The 18917-nt window shown below is 52.3% G+C and overlaps 2 protein-coding genes across 3 annotated transcripts; both read left to right on the forward strand.

The window, feature by feature from the left end:
* The first annotated feature begins 19 nt into the window (after positions 1-19).
* On the forward strand, positions 20-12005 carry WRAP53 (WD repeat containing antisense to TP53). The gene is made up of 10 exons (XM_020869025.2): positions 20-1622; positions 1774-1872; positions 2113-2224; positions 9450-9538; positions 9741-9831; positions 9939-10071; positions 10842-11050; positions 11249-11352; positions 11497-11631; positions 11744-12005. The coding sequence occupies exons 1-10, from the start codon at positions 1219-1221 to the stop codon at positions 11988-11990; spliced, it is 1623 nt and encodes a 540-aa protein (XP_020724684.2). The 5' UTR covers positions 20-1218; the 3' UTR covers positions 11991-12005.
* A 1328-nt stretch (positions 12006-13333) lies between these two features.
* On the forward strand, positions 13334-18516 carry EFNB3 (ephrin B3). Of its 2 annotated transcripts, none has more exons than XM_020869127.2 (5): positions 13334-13479; positions 16399-16691; positions 16856-16948; positions 17060-17164; positions 17583-18516. In XM_020869127.2, the coding sequence occupies exons 1-5, from the start codon at positions 13349-13351 to the stop codon at positions 17990-17992; spliced, it is 1032 nt and encodes a 343-aa protein (XP_020724786.2). In that variant the 5' UTR covers positions 13334-13348; the 3' UTR covers positions 17993-18516. The 2 variants fall into 2 exon arrangements, with proteins under 2 accessions (XP_020724786.2, XP_020724787.1); XM_020869128.2 differs by lacking the exon at positions 13334-13479 and adding an exon at positions 13626-14250.
* The last annotated feature ends 401 nt before the right edge of the window (positions 18517-18917 follow it).

The following is an 18917-nucleotide window of genomic DNA, read 5'->3' on the forward strand; positions in this document are numbered from 1 at the left end:
TTTAGCGCCAGTCCGGAGCACGTGGGAGGGGAAAATCCCAATCCCAGCAACCCTCGCGAGGCTCCTGGCACAAAGCTGGACAGTCGCCATGACAAGTAAGGGCAAGCAATTCCCCTGCGGGCGGAGGCGAAGGGAAAGGAGAGTAGAAGAGGAGGGTGCGGGGAAAATCAGGATTCTCGCCATATTGGTAGTGGAGCTAGAGACCGTTTGGATTGGGGAAGTTCGACAAGCGAAAACCGTAACGGCCGAATTGGTGGAAACCATTTTGGAAGACTTCTGCCATTGTTTCATATATGGTGAAAGGAAGAAAGCCTTTGCACTTGTCATTCTCTGCCTGGAACACTCCTCTCCTAGATAGCTGGATAATTTTTACTCATCAACTAAAATGTCAGCTTTTAGGAAGGCCTATCCATAATGTCCCTATCTAACGTATACCTCCATATGCTCTGTATTAACACCATCTTAATTATCTTCACACCCCTATCACTTTCTGAAGTGATTTGTTCCTTGCCTTCAATACATAGCAACCTAAGACTTAGAAGGGCAGAGACATTGTCTGCAATCTTATTGATTATTATTTCCCAGTACCTACTACAGTACTGGGTAGCAAGTAAGGGTTCAATAATAAATATTTATTGAATGAATGAAAAGAGACGGAGTTCTGAAAAATTTAGCTAATAAGATGCAAAAGAGGCGCAAAACCTGTAATATCGAATTCAGCGCTGGCGCCCTCTGCCGGTTGGGGAGGGGAGCAGGTGCTTTAAGAACGATCGCCGAAGGCCACAGGGGGAGCTCCAGCACTTCCCGTCGAGGCAGAAGCTTTCGGACTACAGCTCCCAGCAGGCACTTCAAACTTCCCAGAGCCCCAGGGCTTGATGGGAACGATTACCCGTGACCTGTTACGTTCCTACACCGCTCCTCCCTTGGGTTGCGCGCGAAGTCTGATCAGGGATGCGGGGGTCCAATGGAAAGGTGGCCCCAAATCCCGCGAGAACTGGTGGCATATAGCTACTGACTAGGCTTAGGAACGCTGTTTATTCGCTGGGCCTTGTGCCCCCTCCCGGGAGGAGGCACACACTGGAGCATTTCTCCAGATCTGCACCCCAATCCGTGAGAACTTTGAAGCGGTCTCGGCTGCTCCGCGGGCTCGGCCCCTGGTAGCCGACGGGAAGAGGTCTGCCTGGCCGCGGCCAATGTCTGCCGCGCTTCCTCTGCAGTATGAAGACACCGGAGGCTCCACAATTAGCTCCAGACTGCCTTCCTTCAGACCAGGCCCCAGCTCCAGCCCGTCTCTCTCCTCAGGCTTCCCCGATGGATAAAAATACGGACCCTGAACTGATGCCGCCGCCACGCGATGGGGATGAACCGCCCCAGGTGTCCCCAGATCCCGTGGCTGGCTTAGCTCTGTCCCTGGAGCTGGAGGAAGGGTTCCCTGCTTCTCTCTCCACTCCCCTGGAAACAGGGTTTGGTTCTTCTAGTGAGCTGAGCAGTCGTGTCGAGGAGAAAGAACTTTCTGAAAATGTGAGCCTTCCTGCAGAAGAAACAAACAGGCCAGAGTTGGGGCCCGGAGAAGACGTGGAAGGTGTGTCTGAAGAACTGACTTCAGAGGATGAGGGATACACGTAAGTGGTGCTAGCAGTTGGCTCAGGAATCTGAGGAGATTGGGAGTGTGAGGTAATCTCATAGGCCAGTCCTCAGCCCCATTTCTCCAGGCCCATTTCCACTTCGCTTTGGCGACCCACGTTTGTTGTCCACCCCCCATCTTCCTTACAGCGTTTGGAACTACAGCTTCTCCCAGATACCTCGGTTTCTCAGTGGTTCTTGGTCAGAGTTCATCACCCAACCTGAAAACTTCTTGAAAGGCTGTAAGTGGTAAGTAAGGATTATGGGGCAAGGAGAAAACCACGCCCAGGATTTCCACCTTAAAACAGCCCAGTTATCTGGGAGAAGGAGTAAGAATTCCTGGCCTGAGCTTCAGTTGCATTTAGGATTGTGTGTCTTCTCTCCTCAAGGTTCTAGGGGTGTTTCTCTGTCCCAGAGGTCAGCTCAGCCCTAGCCCTGCACTTGGAAGATCTAGGTCTGTCCAGCTTTCTAACTCTTTCATCCTCCTAGGGCCCCTGACGGTTCCTGCATCTTGACCAATAGTGCTGATAATATTCTGCGGATTTATAACCTGCCCCCAGAGCTGTACAATGAGGGGGAGCAACTGGAATATGCAGAAATGGTAAGGGCAGGGGCTAAGAGCTAACTCTGCCACTTCATCAAACATTGCACATTTAAGGCTTTCCTGTAGATGGAGAAAGAACAGTCCACATGTTTCCTCTTTCTCAGGCAGGACACTTCTTCGCCATGAGTTTCCACAAGTAATATTTCTACCCTGAATTCCGAAATCACTTAAAGAGATGTTTGTCTTTCTTTAGTTAGGAATATGTGTTTCCTGTAAAAGAGTAGTGGCTTTCTCACTGTGGTTTTTACAGTGATTTACAGAGACGTGTTGAATGACCACCAGTAGTCACTTATTGTGTTTGGTATTGGGATAAAGTGATGAATGAGACAAAAGAGCTGGTTTGCTTTTTTGTGTGGGAGACAGACAACAAATGTGTAAACCAATAAATAATGAAGTTCTTTACAGATAATAACAAATCTATAAAGGAAATAAATGCTATGAAGGAAATAAATAGAACAAAGAGAGACTAGAGGATGCTGCTTTATTTTTACCTATTTGTATTTTTGAATAGTGTCATTTTATTTACCTATTATTTATTTAAACTTTATTTATTTGGCTGTGCCAGGTCTTAGTTGTAGCACGCGGGATCTTAGTGGCATGTGGAATCTAGTTTCCTGACCAGGGATTGAAGCCAGGCCCCCTGCATTGAGAGCTCAGAGTTTTAGCCACTAGACCACTAGGAAAGTCCTGAGGATGCTGCTTTAGATTAAAAAAAAGGTCAGGGGAGGGGCTCTCTGAAGAAGAGGCATTTGAGCTGATATCTGGAGGATGACGAGATCAGTCATGTGAAGTTTTCCAAGAAGAGGCAAAAATGCTATTATACAAAGACCTAGAGCTGGGAAAGAGCCTTGTGTGTTCAAGCAATAGAAAGCAAGCCAGTGCGCCTGGACCAAGGCCAGTGAGGGGGAAAGCGTGGTGAAGATGGCAAGGTGGCTGGCAGCCACATCTTGTGGGTAGGGCATTTGGAGTGTTTTGAGGAAGCCGTGGGAGAGACTAAAAGAGAGGAGTGAAATGATGGCTGAAATCTAGAGAATGGATTGTGAGTGGGCAAGAGTGGAAATTCATCTAGATGTGTATCCCACAATCTAGGAAAAAATGATGTTGGCTTGTGCTAGTGTGGTATCAGGAGAGAGATAGAGGTGGGTGGATTTGAAGTATATTTCTTAGGACTTGGAAGTCAGTTGGGTGGATGGGGATACAGTTTACTCAGAGGATATGAAGAGGTGTTGGAACAGAATTTAGGGTTTTTAGGTACTTTAAATGTGAAATGTAAACCTAAGGAAAGACTTGGAGAAGGGTGCTGGGGACATACTTTGAAAGTGGGAGAGCATGTCGATGGTATCTTGGAATTGAGAATGGAGTCAATCTCAAGAGAGTGGAGATGGAGAAGAAGGCTCAAGCAGATGGAGCGCTTCTCCACATGGAGATGGGTACAGGAGAAGTTACAAAAGTGGAGGCCAAAATCATGTCTGATGATTCTGATCATGTCTAACCATGTTGAGAGTGACGGTAGGCTTAGAGAATGACCCAAGAAAACGTTAGTGACTTTAAGAAAAGCACTTTCAGAGAAATGTTGGAGGCAGAAGCCATTGTGGGAGGGTGGAAGAGGAAATTCTTTGAAAGTGTTTCCCTGTGAAAGGGAGCTGAGAAATGGAATGGTGACCGGAGGGAATGTGGGGTCACAGAAAGGTTAACAAGATGCTTCTGTGAGGTCAGGAATAACCAGTAGAGAGGGAGGAATCGCTGCTGCAAGAGAGGGCTGTGTGTGACAAAGTCCCTGCGTGACTGGGAGAAGACGGGATCCAGAGCACATTGAAGACTTTGACAGGTGCAGAATCCTTGCTCACTGTGGGAAGATAGGCAAAGGGGGTGTTCAGAGGCAGTTGTTTGGTCATGGGAAGATTTGGGTGTCTCAGTCTCTTGGCTTCTCAGGGAAGCATAATGGGAGGCTATCAGCTGAAGGAAGGGGGCTGTGGGGAGACAGCAGAAGGTGTGAAATGATCATTCCCCTGGGAGAAGAAAATCAAAACCACCAAGGAATGTTCAGTATAGAGTAGCATTGCTTTTCTTTTTTTTTTTTTCCTGCTCAGTCGTGTCCGCACAGTCTTTGTGACCCCATAGACTATACAGTCCATGGAATTCTCCAGGCCAGAATACTGGAGTGGGTAGCCTTTCCCTTTTCCAGAGGATCTTCCCAAACTCAGGGATTGAATCCAGGTCTCCCGCACTGTAGGCGGATACTTTACCAGCCGAGCCACAAGGGAAGCCCAGCATTACTATTCTTTGCTCAGTGCCTGCTAGAAATTTGTTATCCTCATTGAAACTGAGACCAGTTAGCGTGGTTGTGCATCTTTCCTCAGTAAGTTGACTATATAGTTTCTCTGTTTGTAAAATGAGGATGGTAATAATAGCACCCACTTCATAGCATTGTGGTGAGAATTAAAAGAATTAGGGTAAAGTGCTTAAAATAGTGCTTGGCACGTAGTCAGTGTTCAGTACACACTAGTAGTCCTTGATGTTAGTTGAGTGCAAGCATGGTCTAGGAGGAATAGGAGGTCTGGCTGGGGTTTGCCAGGAGAGAAAGACCAGGGGTGTTTCGAGAGTGTCTGCTGGGGTACCCCTGTCATGGTTGACCAGCATGTAAGGTGGGTAAGGAAATGGGTTGTAAACGGGTTTCTGATGAAGCTGAACAGTTACTGTGGTAGAAATTCAGGGAGCCGAATGGGTTGGATGTTCTTTTTTTTTTTTCCCCCAACCCAGGCCCTCCCTTGGCAGTGAAAGTACGGAGTCCTAACTACTAGACCGGTGGGGTGTCCCTGGATGGGTTGGAGATGATGGCCAGAGATTGTGGTGATGACTCAGTTGTGGGTGTGGGCAGCTGGTCCAGAGTGGAGGTGGTGGCCGTGGGTGCTGAGGAAGTCAAGGAATGGCAGAGGCCAGGATGTTGGGCATTTTTATTCATTCTTTCATTGACTGATTCGTTCAGCAAATACTCATTGAGCACAGTCTACACGCCAAGCCTGTGGGTCAGTGGGAGCACAGGTCTTGTGAAAGAAGGGTGTCCTGTTGCAGGGATGGTCCTGAATGCCTGCATATCCTGTGCCTCTGTGAGCTCGGAGACTGCAGACATGGGAGTTCTTTGTGCAAGCTGCAAGGCATACCTCGCCCTGGTTCCTGGAACAGAAACCAGTGGTGTCCAGAAGCCAGGACCGGTGGGCCTGCCTGAAAGTGCAGCCAGCCTGAAAGTTCAGGAGCAGGGATAGTTAGAGGAGGCTGGAAATGTGAGAGATCGAACGTTTATTGCACACACTTGTTTTAGAGAAATGAGAATGGTACAAAGGGGGAAAAGTTGTCGTTTTCCACCGCTCTACAAAATTCAGTCCTTTATGTTTTTATACAGTCTTTCTAGTTGTTATTGTTCAGTTGCTCAGTCATGTCCAACTCTTTGCAATCCCATGGACTGTAGCACGCCAGCCTACCCTGTCCTTCACCATCTCTTGGAATTTGCTCAAACTCATGTCTGTTGAGTTGGTGATGCCATCCAACCATCTCATCCTCTGTTGTCCCCCTTTCCTCCTGCCCTCAATCTTTCCCAGCATCAGGGTCTCTTCCAATGAGTCAGCTCTTTGCATCAGGTGGCCACCATATTAAGAGCTTCAGCTTCAGCATCAGTCCTTCCAATCAATATTTAGGGTTGATTTCCTTTAGGATTGACTTATTTGATATCCTTACTGTTCAAGGGACTCTCAACAGTTTTCTTCAACACCACAGTTCAAAGGCCTTAGTTCTTCAGTGTTCTGCCTTTTTTATTGTCCAGCTCCCACATCCATACATAACTACTGGAAAAATCGTAGCTTTGACTCTACACGAATCTTTGTAGGCAAAGTAATGTCTCTGCTTTTTAATATACTGTCTGGGTTTGTCTTTGGTTTTCTGTCATTGTCATAAGCTCTGTCCAAATACTGAAGCTTTCTATGTGGTTGTAATACTATGGTAGATGGTTTTGTACACTATTACTTTTAATAATCATATCATAAATGTTTTTTGTGGTCCTCTAGTCTTTGTGGTTATCATGCTTAATGGTTTATGATATTGCATTGAATGCTTATGATAGTTTTCTTAACTGTTCCTCTGTTTTGGACTTTTGGATTGTTTTCAGGATTTTTTATATCATAAATTATTTTTCAGTGAACATCTCCATGTGTTTTGATGGAGATTCTTCAGAGAAACAGAGAAGTTATATAAGTAAGAAATACCCTAGGTCGGAGAGTATCAATATTTTTTTTTATGTCTTGTGATAACAATAATCGGTTTGTTTTCAAAAGCTTTTTATGCTGTTTATTCTTTTTATTATTATTACCGTTGTTGGCAATCTGAGTATACCAATTCTATCACAGTCTCACTGATTAGGTATTTTCATTTTTAAGTCTGTATTTAATTTGTGGCATTATTGTTTCGTTTCATGTTTTGGTGTTTTGGCCTTGAGGCAAGGTATTTTCATTTTTAATGTCTGAAAGTTTGGTATGGAAATGGATAGCATTTATGTAGGTGGGGAAATTGGGGGAGGGTTTTGGGGGTATTTTTGCACATCTGTGTACTGCTTCTTCTCAGCATAGTTTCCCAACTCCTCCCCTCCTTTTTCTACCTTTTCACAGAGCTTTCTGGAACTCCTGTTTCTACATCCCCGCCTCTTCCATGAGTACTCTGCCTACCATGTGGCTCTTGCCTGAGGCCTCCCTTTCCTGTACCTTCTCTAGGGGAGACTGTGCAACCTCTGTGTCCTACGTATCTCAGGTTGTGGAGGGGGTGTCCTCATTCTCAGATGCTATATCCAGACAATTGCTCTTTTGCTTTGTAAAAGCTTCCTTTGTGGCTTAGGCTGTCTGATTCTCCCTAACTTGCTGAGTACCTTGGCACCTCAGCTCTCCTGTGCATGCCAAGTCCTTCCACCATCTTGGTGACCTTAGGTATCCAAACCAGAAACCAGGGTCTCATCCTTTACTCGCCCTCTCCTAACCCCCACATCCAATTAATTACCAAATCCTATCAAGTCCACCTGATCTTTCTAATTTATCCACTTCATTCTGTTTTAATTCAAGGTGCTATTATTTTGGGCCTTATGTTATTGGGACAGTCTTCTGTTTCCATTTTCCTGTTAAAACTTTTGACTGCTGATTGTGCTGATTCCCCAGTGTTGGGGAAACAGTGGTAAGTAAGACAGACGTGATTCCTGACTTGTGCAGAGTGGAGGCGCAGAGGGCATTTGGAACGTGGTTGAGGGGGAGGCTTCCCATGGGGAGAAATGCCTGAGAGACCCAAAGGATGGCTCGGATTTGACTAGGAAGAGTTGTTGGGGGAAATGAGAGAAGGCTGTTCCAGACTTGGAGTCTAGTGTGTGTGAAAGCCTGCAGCCCAGGAGTGCAGTGAGTTGGCACCTTCTCAGAGCTGGGAGTCAGGATGGTGGGGTATGGAGCTGTTACAGGAAAGAAGACAGGGGTGAGGAATGAGCCTGGAGAGGTGAGTGTGGGGTAGATGCCTGGTAAGGGAAGGCTTCCTAGAAGATTGGGTTTTATACTGAGGGTTGTGGAGAAGCATTGCAATGTTTTGAGCAGGAGAATGATGCGGTATAAGAGTCCAGGGCCTCAGTGTGGCTGCAGAGTGGAAAATTGAGTGGCAGGTTAGAGTATGGGGAGGAGGGAGGCCAGGGCATGTGTAGAAATGCTGGCAAGAAGGTAGTGGCTACACGAAGATAAGGAGACACGTTCAAGCGAACCTAGGAGGTGGAATCAGCAAGCTCTGGCCTTGGGTTGGACCAGGAGAGGAAAGGGTGTGAAGAGAGTAGTAGTCAGGGTGCTCAGACTTCAGGCTTGAGAATCGGGTGGAGAACCCGGGAGGAGCAGCAGATCAGAGGCAGCAGAGGATGGGTCTATCCATGCTAAACTGAGTTTGAGGAGCCTCTGTGATGCCCTAGTGGAACTTTCCTCCAGGTAGTCAGATGCAGGGGTTAAGAGTGGAGAAGTGGACCTGCAGTCACGGCTGGGTGACATCACCCCAAGGGCCAGCAAGTAAGTGACAAAGGACTGGTATCCTGCTGATGTGAAGATTTCCTTCAAGTCAGTAAGTCAAAGACAACAACCAAGGGGAAAACTGAGCAAAAACTATGAGAAGGTGCCCTTAAACGGAAAAATGTCTTCACTTCACTGGTAATGAGAGATGCCAGTTTGTATTGTAATGAAATACCATTTCACAGCCTTCAAATTGAGAAAAATATGGAAGTCTGGCAACAGCAAGAGAAGGCAGAGCAATGGGTGCTCCTACACGCCGCTGTGGGGAGAATAAATTGGGATGAGCACTTTGGGAAAAAAAATGTGACACAATCTCGTAGAGTTGGCAGAGCACATACCGTGGAGCCCAGTGGTTTCCCTCAGTAGCAGAAACTGCAGAGAATCCCTCCCACATGTGTACCAGATTGTTAAAGCACACTCGCCAAAAACTGGAAAAACATCAGTGACTGTCAATAGAGAAGGATGCGTGAATGGAGTGCTGTGAAGCAGGGAAAATGCATGAATTCGAGCTAAGTTTGTTACCATAAATCTCATAATCGCGATGGGATGCCTACAGCTTGGTACCATTCATATTAAGTTTAAATGCAAGCAAGACCATGCTATATATTGTCTTTCCTCTATGAATATATTCCTAAAGAAGTATACAAGAATGATAAATTCAGGATAGTGTTTCCCTCTGAAGGAGGGTTTCACTGGGAAGAGGTTTTTAACTGTTTGGTAAAATATTTTGTTTCTTAAGCAGAGTGGAGGCCTCACAGGGTTTGGTTTGGCTTTGTTTTAATACTTCTTTGCTTGTCTGAACTGATCGATAACTTTTGTAAAGGATCCAATGGCACCTGTAGATGGCTTGGTGGGTATTTGCATCATTGGCTGGTTCTTTGTCTCTGGGTTGGGGTGTTGTTTGTTTCTTCCTCTCTAAGTGTTGACAAAGCAAAAAGATAAATCTGTATGGTGTTTAGTGGCCCAAGTCTAATGTGAAAATCTTAGCTGAGCCTTGAATTTGGAGATCAAGATCTTGTTCTTGTATTTGCCTGATCTGCCTTCCCCTGCCTGGTTAAGTGCCCACAGAGTGTCTCCCTCTGCCATAAAGCTGCTCCAGGTCCGAGTGGGCCTCCTTTTCCTACCAGTGACCCAGGCATCTCTGCATCTCTGTCCAGGCCCCCGTCCTTCGAATGGTGGAAGGCGACACCATCTATGACTACTGCTGGTATTCCCTGATGTCTTCAACTCAGCCGGACACCTCCTAGTAAGTGATGTCTTTTGCCTACTTTCCCTCCCCACCCCTGTTTTAAGAGGACCCTCTACTGAGAGACAGCCAGGGGCTGTTGGGGGTCTCAGGAGGAGGGAAGCTTGCTTTGCCTTTCAGATATGAGCTGAGAGGGCCGGTCAGTTGGCTTCCTCCCCTTCCTTTGACAGCACCAGGGCCTCAGTGTCCATGTCTCTCTCAGCGTGGCCAGCAGCAGCCGGGAGAACCCAATTCACATCTGGGATGCCTTCACCGGAGAGCTCCGGGCTTCCTTTCGCTCCTATAATCACCTGGTAGGGACTTTCTGCCCAGCCCCAGGGCTTGCCCTGACCCAGCTCTCCTTCCTGGAGAAGGAAGAGGCTGTGCGCCAGGCCTGTTTCCAGCCCTTCCCTTCCCCCAGGATGAGCTGACGGCAGCCCACTCGCTCTGCTTCTCCCCGGATGGCTCCCAGCTCTTCTGTGGCTTCAACCGGACTGTGCGTGTCTTCTCCACATCCCGGCCTGGCCGAGACTGCGAGGTCCGAACCACGTTTGGTAAGCAGTCTGCACCTCCAAGGGAGGAGAGAAAGGGGCCCAGCCAAGAGCAGAGGAGCCCTGTGGTCATGTGCGGAGGTGGGGGGTTGGGGGGTTGTTATCCTCACAGCCCTGGGAGGTTGTATCCAGTAGGCAGAGGAGAAAGCAGACTCAGGGAGGGGATAAAACTTTCCCAAGGTCAAACTCTAGTCAAGAGCTGGTTCACTCCCGAGCCCCTCCCCTGTCGGTTCTTTACCTCTTGGTTCCCAAAGTCTTGGTTTTTCCAAGAAACTGGAGAAGCTGATTCCATTTGCCTATAAGTCTCAACTTTCTGACCCTTCCAAGGAAAAATTGAGGGGACTTCCCTGGCGGTCCAGTGGTTAAGACTGCTCTTCCACTGCACAGGTCACAGGTTTGATCCCAGTCAGGGAACTAAGATCATGCACAGCCAAAGGAAAAAATAAAAGCAATTGAAAAAAGTAATAAAATTAATTGAATGCTTATTAGGTGTTGGACTGGGGAAACAACTACGATGGAATTTTTTTAAAAAAGGAAAAATTGAGGTTTGAGAGGGAAGAAAGTTGGGCTTGCACATCTTTCGGTCCTTTGAAGGGGATAGAAAGATTTAGGGAGCATCAGAAGTTTTCATCCTGCTGAAAACAAATGGTGTGAGGGGGACACTGAGTCCAGCACCTGGGCTCTGGAACAGGAATCGGAGGTACACCTCTGATTAGCCTGGTTAATGCTGGGTACTCTTGCCCTCTCCCCCATGTTGTTCCTTCCCCTTCTAGCGAAAAGGCAGGGCCAGAGTGGCATCATTTCCTGCATAGCCTTTAGCCCAACCCAGCCACTCTACGCCTGTGGCTCCTATGGCCGCTCCCTGGGCCTGTACACCTGGGAAGATGGTTCCCCTCTTGCCTTGCTGGGGGGACACCAAGGGGGCATCACGCACCTCTGCTTTCACCCTGATGGCAATCGCTTCTTCTCCGGAGCCCGCAAGGTAGGGATCATATTCTGAGGTTCCAGAACAAGTGGGTAGAAGGCAAGAGTGGGGATGTAGTCTGCTGTGTTGGGAGATGGGCATAAGGGAAAACATCAACCCAGCTAAAGGAGTGCTTATAACCCTGGAGGGAAGCAGGTGTGTCTTGGAGGCAGGGGAGTGGAGGGTGGATTCTAGGCTCCTGTTTTTTGTCCTCAGGATGCTGAGCTTCTGTGCTGGGATCTTCGGCAGCTTGGGCACCCACTGTGGTCCCTGAGCCGTGAGGTGACCACCAATCAGCGTATCTACTTTGATCTGGACCCGTGAGTGACTGACAGCCCTCCTTGCCGGGGCCTTGATGCCCTTGGGATGCCAGAGCCCAACTGCGGGATCCCAGCCCTTGATGGTGAAGGGTTCCTGCCCTGGGTGATGACTACATGCCGGCAGGCCTCTCCTCTCTCCTCCAGGACCGGGCAGTTCCTCGTGAGCGGCAGCACTAACGGGGCTGTCTCTGTGTGGGACACCGGCGGGGCGGGGCTTGAGAGCAAGCCGGAGCCAGTGCTGAGTTTCCAGCCCCAGAAGGACTGCACCAATGGCGTGAGGTCACGAGTCAATTTTGCACATTTGGGGGCTCGGTTTGGGAGGGAGGTAAACCTGAGGGAGTGGGCATCCTGGCTTAGGGAACTGACCAGCGCCACCCATCTCTCCCTATAGCCTGCACCCTAGCCTGCCTCTGCTGGCCACTGCCTCCGGGCAGCGTGTGTTTCCGGAGCCCACAGAGAGTGGGGATGAGGAGGGGGAGGAAGTGGACCTTCCTCTGCTCTCCATGCGCCACGTGCACGTCGAATGTCAGCTTCAGCTCTGGTGGTGTGGGGGGTGCCCAGACACAAGCATCTCAAATGCTCACCAGGAGGAGATGGGACAGGGAGGGACAGAAGGAGGTGGGGACGAGTTTACATAAAAAGATTTTATATGATACTAGAGTCTTTGTGTCTCTTTGGGGAGGCAGATGATGGAGATGAGGCTGGGAGCGGTACCAGTGGGCTCCGGGGTCCAGCAGCGGGGACTGGCATAATATTCCTGAAACCAGGGTTGAGAGGCGGGACTAGGCGGGAACCAATGGGGCTGCGAAGCTTGGTGTGAAGTCAAGCCAGTGGGGGGTGGGGCCTCATGCCATTGACTGGCGGGTTGCTAGGCAACTTGGTAAACTGAAGGGGGGAAACCTGTTTGAAATCTCACTCCCAAGGTGGGGGCGGCAGGGGTCAGGGTGAGTGTGGCTGAGCAGGAGTGGCAGGAGCTGCGTGTCAGACTGTTGGGTGTGACTGTGTGAGACTGCAGACGGTGACAGACGAGACACCCGCTTTCTCCCGCTCGGCACTATTTACCATCATTCGGCAGCAGAGGGACCGTTAGTCAGCTCTGGGGGAAGGCGAGCCAGAGGACCGCCTCCTCTCCCCTGGACTCCTCGAGAGGCAGGTGACTGAGTAGCCAGAGTCAAGGGCACACACGGGAGAGTAAAGGTGCCGAAAACCACAGACGTCACGTTCTGTATTCCCATTAGATGCGCGGCAAGGGCGAGTCATTCAGCAGCTGTCACTCGTCTGGTTTCCCCATTTATCTGCCCTGTCTTTGGTTGGGGGGTGGGGGGAGTTGTTATTTCAAGCAGTGGCTCCATGCTTCCCCTCCACACACACCTTGCCAGACACTGAGAAGGGGTCTCTGAAGAGAGACTGTCAGCAGAGAGTTTGATTGTGGACTCCCAGTCTGAGGGGAGAACGGGACGCCTGTGATGACGACTGGAGAGGAGCAAGGAATGTCACCTCTGCCCAGAGGTGCTGAAAGCCGGGGCTCTTACACCCAAAAAGGCAAAGCCTCCTCCCTTCCCCCAGGATAATTGGAAACAGCCCTTCCGGCTGAACGCGGGTTTGGGGTTGTAGATTCTGCTTTTCCTCTCCAGACCCGTTTCTCCCCACAACCATCTAAGAAAGGCCCGCGTTTACCCCCTAATCTCTTGCCTTTCATCAACCCCCAGGTAGCAGTAAAGAGTCGGGGAGCTGTGACAAGGGACCCCAGGACTGGGAGTTTGGCAGTCTGGGTTTGGTTTCAGCTTCATCCCAGATTCTCGGTGTGACCTTGGGCAAGTCACAGGGCTTCCCCGAGCCTCAGTTTCTTCATCACTGCAATGGGGATCCTTCAGCTCTGCCCCTCCCACCTCACACAGGTAGTCTAGACAAACCACTGCTCGCTCCCGTAAAGTGCGGAGCCTTCAAGGTTATTATTATGCTCTCCAGACCTCCCAAGCAGCGGTGTTGTTTTGGGATGGGGGAGGAGGAGGCTGCGGGAGGGAAAGGGGCTGGGTTCCTCGGGGATGTAGAGGGCGAGAGAGCCTTTCTGGATTTGAGAGAGCGGAAGATTCCAGCCGTCCGGGCGATCCCAGGGCAGGAGTTGAGGTGGGCAGAAACTAAGCCAGAGACTGAGAGTCGCAGAGACAAAGGGGGCGTGAGAGACCGCGCAGGGGAGCGAGGCGGGGCGCGGGGTGAGACGGCTGGGCGGGCGGGAGGTGCGCGAGGTGAGGGGGGTGGGGGACGCGGGCTGCGATCCTGCGGCCCGCTCCGACTCGGGCTCCAGCTCCGGTTTTTCCCTCCGCCATCCTCTCCCCCTCCCCGCCTCTCCTTTAACTCCCCCCTCCTGAGCTCGGGACTGGTTTCCTCCCTTAGCCCGCTGCCCTCAATCCCAGCGAGGCTGGGGCTCCGGCTCGGTGCCCCTTTCCCCGCTCCCTTCCCTGGCGCCCCATGCCGCCCCCGCCCGGCCCCCGGCTCCCCCAGTCCCCTACTTAGGCCCTCTCGCAGATCCCGGGGTGCCAGCGTGTGGGCCGGGGGCATAGGGCGCCTGCAGACTGCCCCTGGAAGGGCTCCTGCGGGCTGAGCGCTCCGGAGCGGGGGGCACAGGCGGAGCAGGAAGCGGGTCCGCGTGGGAGCTGGGGGCATCGGCCACCGGGGCGGCCGGGCAGAATAGCCCGGGCGGCCAAGGCAGTCACCCCCCGGGGGTGAGCGACTTTGGGGGTGTTGGTGCCCCGCCCCCCCAGGCCTTGGTGGGGTCATGGGGGCCCCCCATTCTGGGCCGGGGGGCGTGCGAGTCGGGGCCCTGTTGCTGCTCGGGGTTTTGAGGCTGGTGTCTGGGCTCAGCCTGGAGCCGGTCTACTGGAATTCGGCAAACAAGAGGTGAGCGCCCTGGGCTGGGGAGACCCCACACCTCCTGGGCAGGAAGGTTGGACGCTCTGGGGACTTTGGGGGGCTGGGTTCTCTGAGCTGGGAGGAGGCTGGAGGGAGGGTGCTGGTGCGTGGATGTGAGCTGATGGGTTACCAGACAGAGGTGATCTTGGGAGCCAGATTCGCGAGTGGCACACAGCGCTGGATGTGGGTGATGATAGCCATGTGTCAAGAGTTTGAGAGACCCCCAAGGGGCAAGGATTTGAAAGTTCCTGGGTAACCCGGAGGGCCGGGGAGCAGTTATTTGGGTTTGTGGGAGATTCGAGTGGTGTCAGGGGCTGGGCTTAGAGGGAGCCTGGTTAATGTCAGCTCTCAGGAGAGCAGCTGAGTAGGTGCTGCTGAGGCGCTGAGAGGAAAGGGGGGTGCCTCCTTCCCCAGAAGGGACTCAGTGGTGGAGATGCGAGGGGAGGGGCTCAGGTTGGGGTTTTAGGGACAACTCGCCCATGCCTGTTTGACTCTTCTTCACTCATCCGTCTCCCCACTTATGCCCACAGAGGGTCGGTGAGCCCTTGGTGGAACAATTTCCCAAGCAGATTTTGCTCCCTTCCTGGCTTGGGGATTTCTTGCTGGAAGAAGTCTGGAGCCCCTTAAAGCCCCCATGTTCTCTCTTGCATCTGGAGTCTTGAGGACTCGGTTGCCTCTTCCCCCATCTCTGCTGCAAGCTCTTCCATCAGACCTCTGTCCCATGGCATACTTTCTTTGCTCTGAAGAAAGGCCAGGGGTCAGATGAAACTTCAAGCCACGCAGAGTAGGACAGAACCCTTGGGAGGTCCTCCAGTTCCCTTGACTCCATGCAGATCTCATTCCCCATGAACAAGAGTTCTGGGCCTTGAAAACTTCCTACTTACGCGGGGAGGCTGTGTGAGGCCATGGGAAGAGGTCGTGCTTTGGAGCTCATAACCTTCTAAGTCTTAATCCTAGCTCTGTGGCTTTGGGCCGTGTGGCCTTGGGCAAGTCACTTAACCTTTCCAAGTTTGTATCCTCAGTCCTTACAGCCTTTATGAAGATTAGAGGTAAGGTATTTGAACACATTATAAGCTCATTAAAGGAGAACAAAGGTGATTGTTCCTTGGTCTCCGTCACATTTCCCTGGCCTGGCCGCCTCCCTCCCCTTTCTCTTGGGGTCTAATATCAAATATCTTTTCTTCTCTCAGTCTCCTACCCACCGGCTCCCACATGCAGCTGGAGTATCAACTGCAGTGTGAGGATATGTTAGGCTTATTCTGATAGAGTTGAGAAAAGGGAGTTAGAGTGTTCTGGGGGCTCTTTGGGATGTTGGATGGGAGGGAGTTTGGGAAGATACCAGCAGCAGTCCCCTGTGACCAAGTTTAGAGACCCTCTCTGCCATTCATGCACAGGGAGGGTCTGCAGTTGTTGGGAGGTTTGGCTAGTGGCCACTGGGGCCAAGGGAGACGTGGGCTTGTGTCAGCTGTGGGTAGAATAGTCAGCTCTTTCCATTCCAAAGCAATAGGTCACTTTCCCTAGGAAGTACGGGACCTGGGGGAAGATGGGTGCTGAGCAGGGTAAAGTCTGGGGCATCTGGCCCACAGACCCTGGTTCCCTTTAGCCCCGTTTAGGGCCAATGCCAGGTTTGCCTCCTGTCACATTGCCTGGCCAACTTGGGTCACTGAATCACCTTCCATACCCTCCTCCCATCCTGCCCCCTATGCCCTGAAATCCCTGAAATTCAGTGGTGGCCTGGGGGAGGGGAGGCTCTGCCCCCATCGTTGACTGCCATGGAATAGTGAAATCACCTGGGAGGGTGGGCTGTGTGGTTCCAGAGAGGCCAGCTCCTTGGTAACTGGCATCCTGTTGCCATGGCAACAGGGCTGGTGATGGAGCGAGCGATGGCAGTGTGCGTGTGGTGAGGGCGGGCTGAAGAGTGCATTTGGGCACACCAAGGGGCAGGAGACCTCTGAGCCGGGCTTCCTGCTGCTTCCCTGACGTGAGCTTCCAGAGCCCTTAGTGCCTATGCTGTCAGAACAGACTCCCCACTCAGACAAAGGCTGTCCTGCAGGGGTGAGGGGTGAGGAGGGCAAAGCTTCGGGACCAGGCCTCTGACACCTCTCATCCTTGTCCACCTCGCCCTCCTCCCCACAGGTTCCAGGCAGAGGGTGGTTACGTGCTCTACCCTCAGATCGGGGACCGGCTAGATCTGCTCTGTCCCCGGGCCCGGCCTCCGGGTCCCCACTCCTCTCCTAATTACGAGTTCTACAAGCTGTATCTGGTAGGGGGTGCGCAGGGCCGGCGCTGTGAGGCACCCCCTGCCCCAAACCTCCTCCTCACTTGTGACCGGCCAGATCTGGATCTCCGCTTCACCATCAAGTTCCAGGAGTATAGCCCTAACCTCTGGGGCCACGAGTTCCGCTCACACCACGATTACTACATAATTGGTACTGCTGGGCAGAGGGCAGGGTCTAGTGGGAAGGCACCCCTGGGATTGAGGGCAGATAAGGGAAGGGACCCCTGGAGTCACCTCGGGTGGTGTTGGGGCCAGGCGTGGAGATGGAATAGGGGTAGCTCTGAGCACCAACTTCTCCCTCTGGTTCTCTTCCAGCCACATCGGATGGAACCCGGGAAGGCCTGGAGAGCTTGCAGGGAGGCGTGTGCCTCACTAGAGGCATGAAGGTGCTTCTCCGAGTGGGACAAAGTGAGCGGGGCTGGGGCACTCCTGCTAAGGGCTGAAGGAGGCTGGGGCGGTATCTTCATGGTCAGGGTGCTGCTGTCTCAGCCCCTCTCTCAGGGTCTTCCCCATCTCCAGGTCCGCGAGGAGGGGCTGCCCCCCGAAAGCCTGTGTCTGAAATGCCCATGGAAAGAGACCGAGGGGCAGCCCACAGCCTGGAGCCTGGGAAAGAGAGCACTGCAGGTAGGAACCAGGGGTCCAGCCTCCTGCTTTCCCTCCTCCTCTGCTCTCAGACCCTAGCTGCCCTGCTGCCACCCTCTCCCTCCCTCTGCAGTTTTGGGGGCAACGATACAGGAAAGAGGAGAAGAGAAGATGGGAGGGTGGGACGGGAATGGAAGCCAAATGAGGAAAAGACTCAATTAGAACTAATTAGCCAAGTCAGTGCTTCAATCAGCACTGTCAGAGAAGGGGGGAGGACTGCCTGGCACGGGTTGAAGGGCTGGACACACCTGGATTCGGAATGGGGCTTGGCAGGGAGGGGAAGGGCTTGGGGTCCCCAAAGGGCCTGAGCCCATGGGAACCCCCAAGGCTGGGTGTCCAGATGCCCAGGTGGCTCCTTCAGCCCCTCCCCCTCTTTCCTCCTTCACCCCTTCCCTGCCAGGTGACCCCACCAGCAATGCAACCTCTCGGGGTGCTGAAGGCCCCCTGCCCCCTCCCAGCATGCCTGCAGTGGCCGGGGCAGCAGGGGGGCTGGCGCTGCTCTTGCTGGGCGTGGCAGGGGCTGGGGGTGCCATGTGTTGGCGGAGACGGCGGGCCAAGCCTTCGGAGAGTCGCCACCCTGGTCCTGGCTCCTTCGGGAGGGGAGGGTCCCTGGGCCTGGGGGGTGGAGGCGGGATGGGACCTAGAGAGACTGAGCCTGGGGAGCTAGGCATAGCTCTGCGGGGTGGTGGGGCTGCAGACCCCCCCTTCTGTCCCCACTATGAGAAGGTGAGTGGTGACTATGGGCATCCTGTGTACATTGTGCAGGATGGGCCCCCCCAGAGCCCCCCAAACATCTACTACAAGGTATGAGGGCTCCTCCGAACTGGCTCTCCTGGATCCAGCCCTTTGTGGGGTGCTCCTCCAGTTTAATTCATGGTTTGAGGGACACCTCTAGCATCTCCTTGGCCCCCTTTGCCCCATCAGCTCCTCTGCTCCTCCTGGCTCTTGCCTCTCCTCCACTTTTAGGATTCCCTGAGACATCCACCCAACTACTGCCTGCCCTCTGGTTGGCTGTGTGTATCCTTCTGTCTCTGTGTTTCTGGGTCCTGTTCCCCTGGGGAGGAGGCAGCGGTTCAGCCTCCTCCTCTGATCATGACCCAGAGATCCTTGTTCCCCTCACCCACTGAGAGCTAGGGGTGGGAACAGTCTGTCTTTTGGTTGGTACTTCTCCTCTTTCTGCCTCTCACTGTTTTTCTCTTCTCCCTCTCTTTTATTTTCTTTCTCTCTCCTCTGTCTCTAGGTCTGTTCCTCTTCCCTAGCATCCTCCTCCCTGTATCTCCTTTTACTTACCCTCTTGGCTTCTTATCCTGTGCCCCTCCCATCTCCGGGGTCGGGGCTTCAAAGCATTTCTCCCCTCAGCTCCCTCTTCTGACTTCTCTTACCAACCACTCCCCTTAGTCTGCCAAAAATGGGGGCCTTATGGGGAAGGCTCTGGCATTCCACCCCAGCTCAGGGCATGGGCAGCAGAACTCCTCCTCTGCCCTGCCCCAGGCCTCTACATACTTACTCCAGCCATTTGGGGTGGTTGGGTCAAGACAGCTACCCTGAGAAGAAATATGCTGTTTTGCCCAGTGGCCAATAGCAAGCTATGAACCGGTCGGGACACTTATGGACTTGGTCTGATGCTGAATGGGCCACTTGGGACAGGAAGTGACTTGCTCCAGACAAGAAGTGACCAGGCCTGGACAGAAGTGGCCTGGGAAGTGGCAGAAGCAGTGCAGCAGGAACTGGAAGT

The sequence above is a fragment of the Odocoileus virginianus genome, chromosome 17, assembly GCF_023699985.2.
Source record: "Odocoileus virginianus isolate 20LAN1187 ecotype Illinois chromosome 17, Ovbor_1.2, whole genome shotgun sequence".
Classification (NCBI taxonomy): Eukaryota; Metazoa; Chordata; class Mammalia; order Artiodactyla; family Cervidae; genus Odocoileus; species Odocoileus virginianus.

Excerpts from the sequence above, each read along its gene's own strand:
- WRAP53 (XM_020869025.2), top strand. The coding sequence starts at position 1,219 with ATGAAGACACCGGAGGCTCCACAATTAGCTCCAGACTGCCTTCCTTCA. Across the intron at positions 11,051-11,248 it reads TCTTCTCCGGAGCCCGCAAG|GATGCTGAGCTTCTGTGCTG; the intron begins GTAGGGATCATA and ends TTTTGTCCTCAG. Across the intron at positions 11,353-11,496 it reads ATCTACTTTGATCTGGACCC|GACCGGGCAGTTCCTCGTGA; the intron begins GTGAGTGACTGA and ends TCTCTCCTCCAG.
- EFNB3 (XM_020869127.2), top strand. The coding sequence starts at position 13,349 with ATGGGGGAGGAGGAGGCTGCGGGAGGGAAAGGGGCTGGGTTCCTCGGG. Across the intron at positions 16,692-16,855 it reads CCACGATTACTACATAATTG|CCACATCGGATGGAACCCGG; the intron begins GTACTGCTGGGC and ends GTTCTCTTCCAG. Across the intron at positions 17,165-17,582 it reads TGGGAAAGAGAGCACTGCAG|GTGACCCCACCAGCAATGCA; the intron begins GTAGGAACCAGG and ends CTTCCCTGCCAG.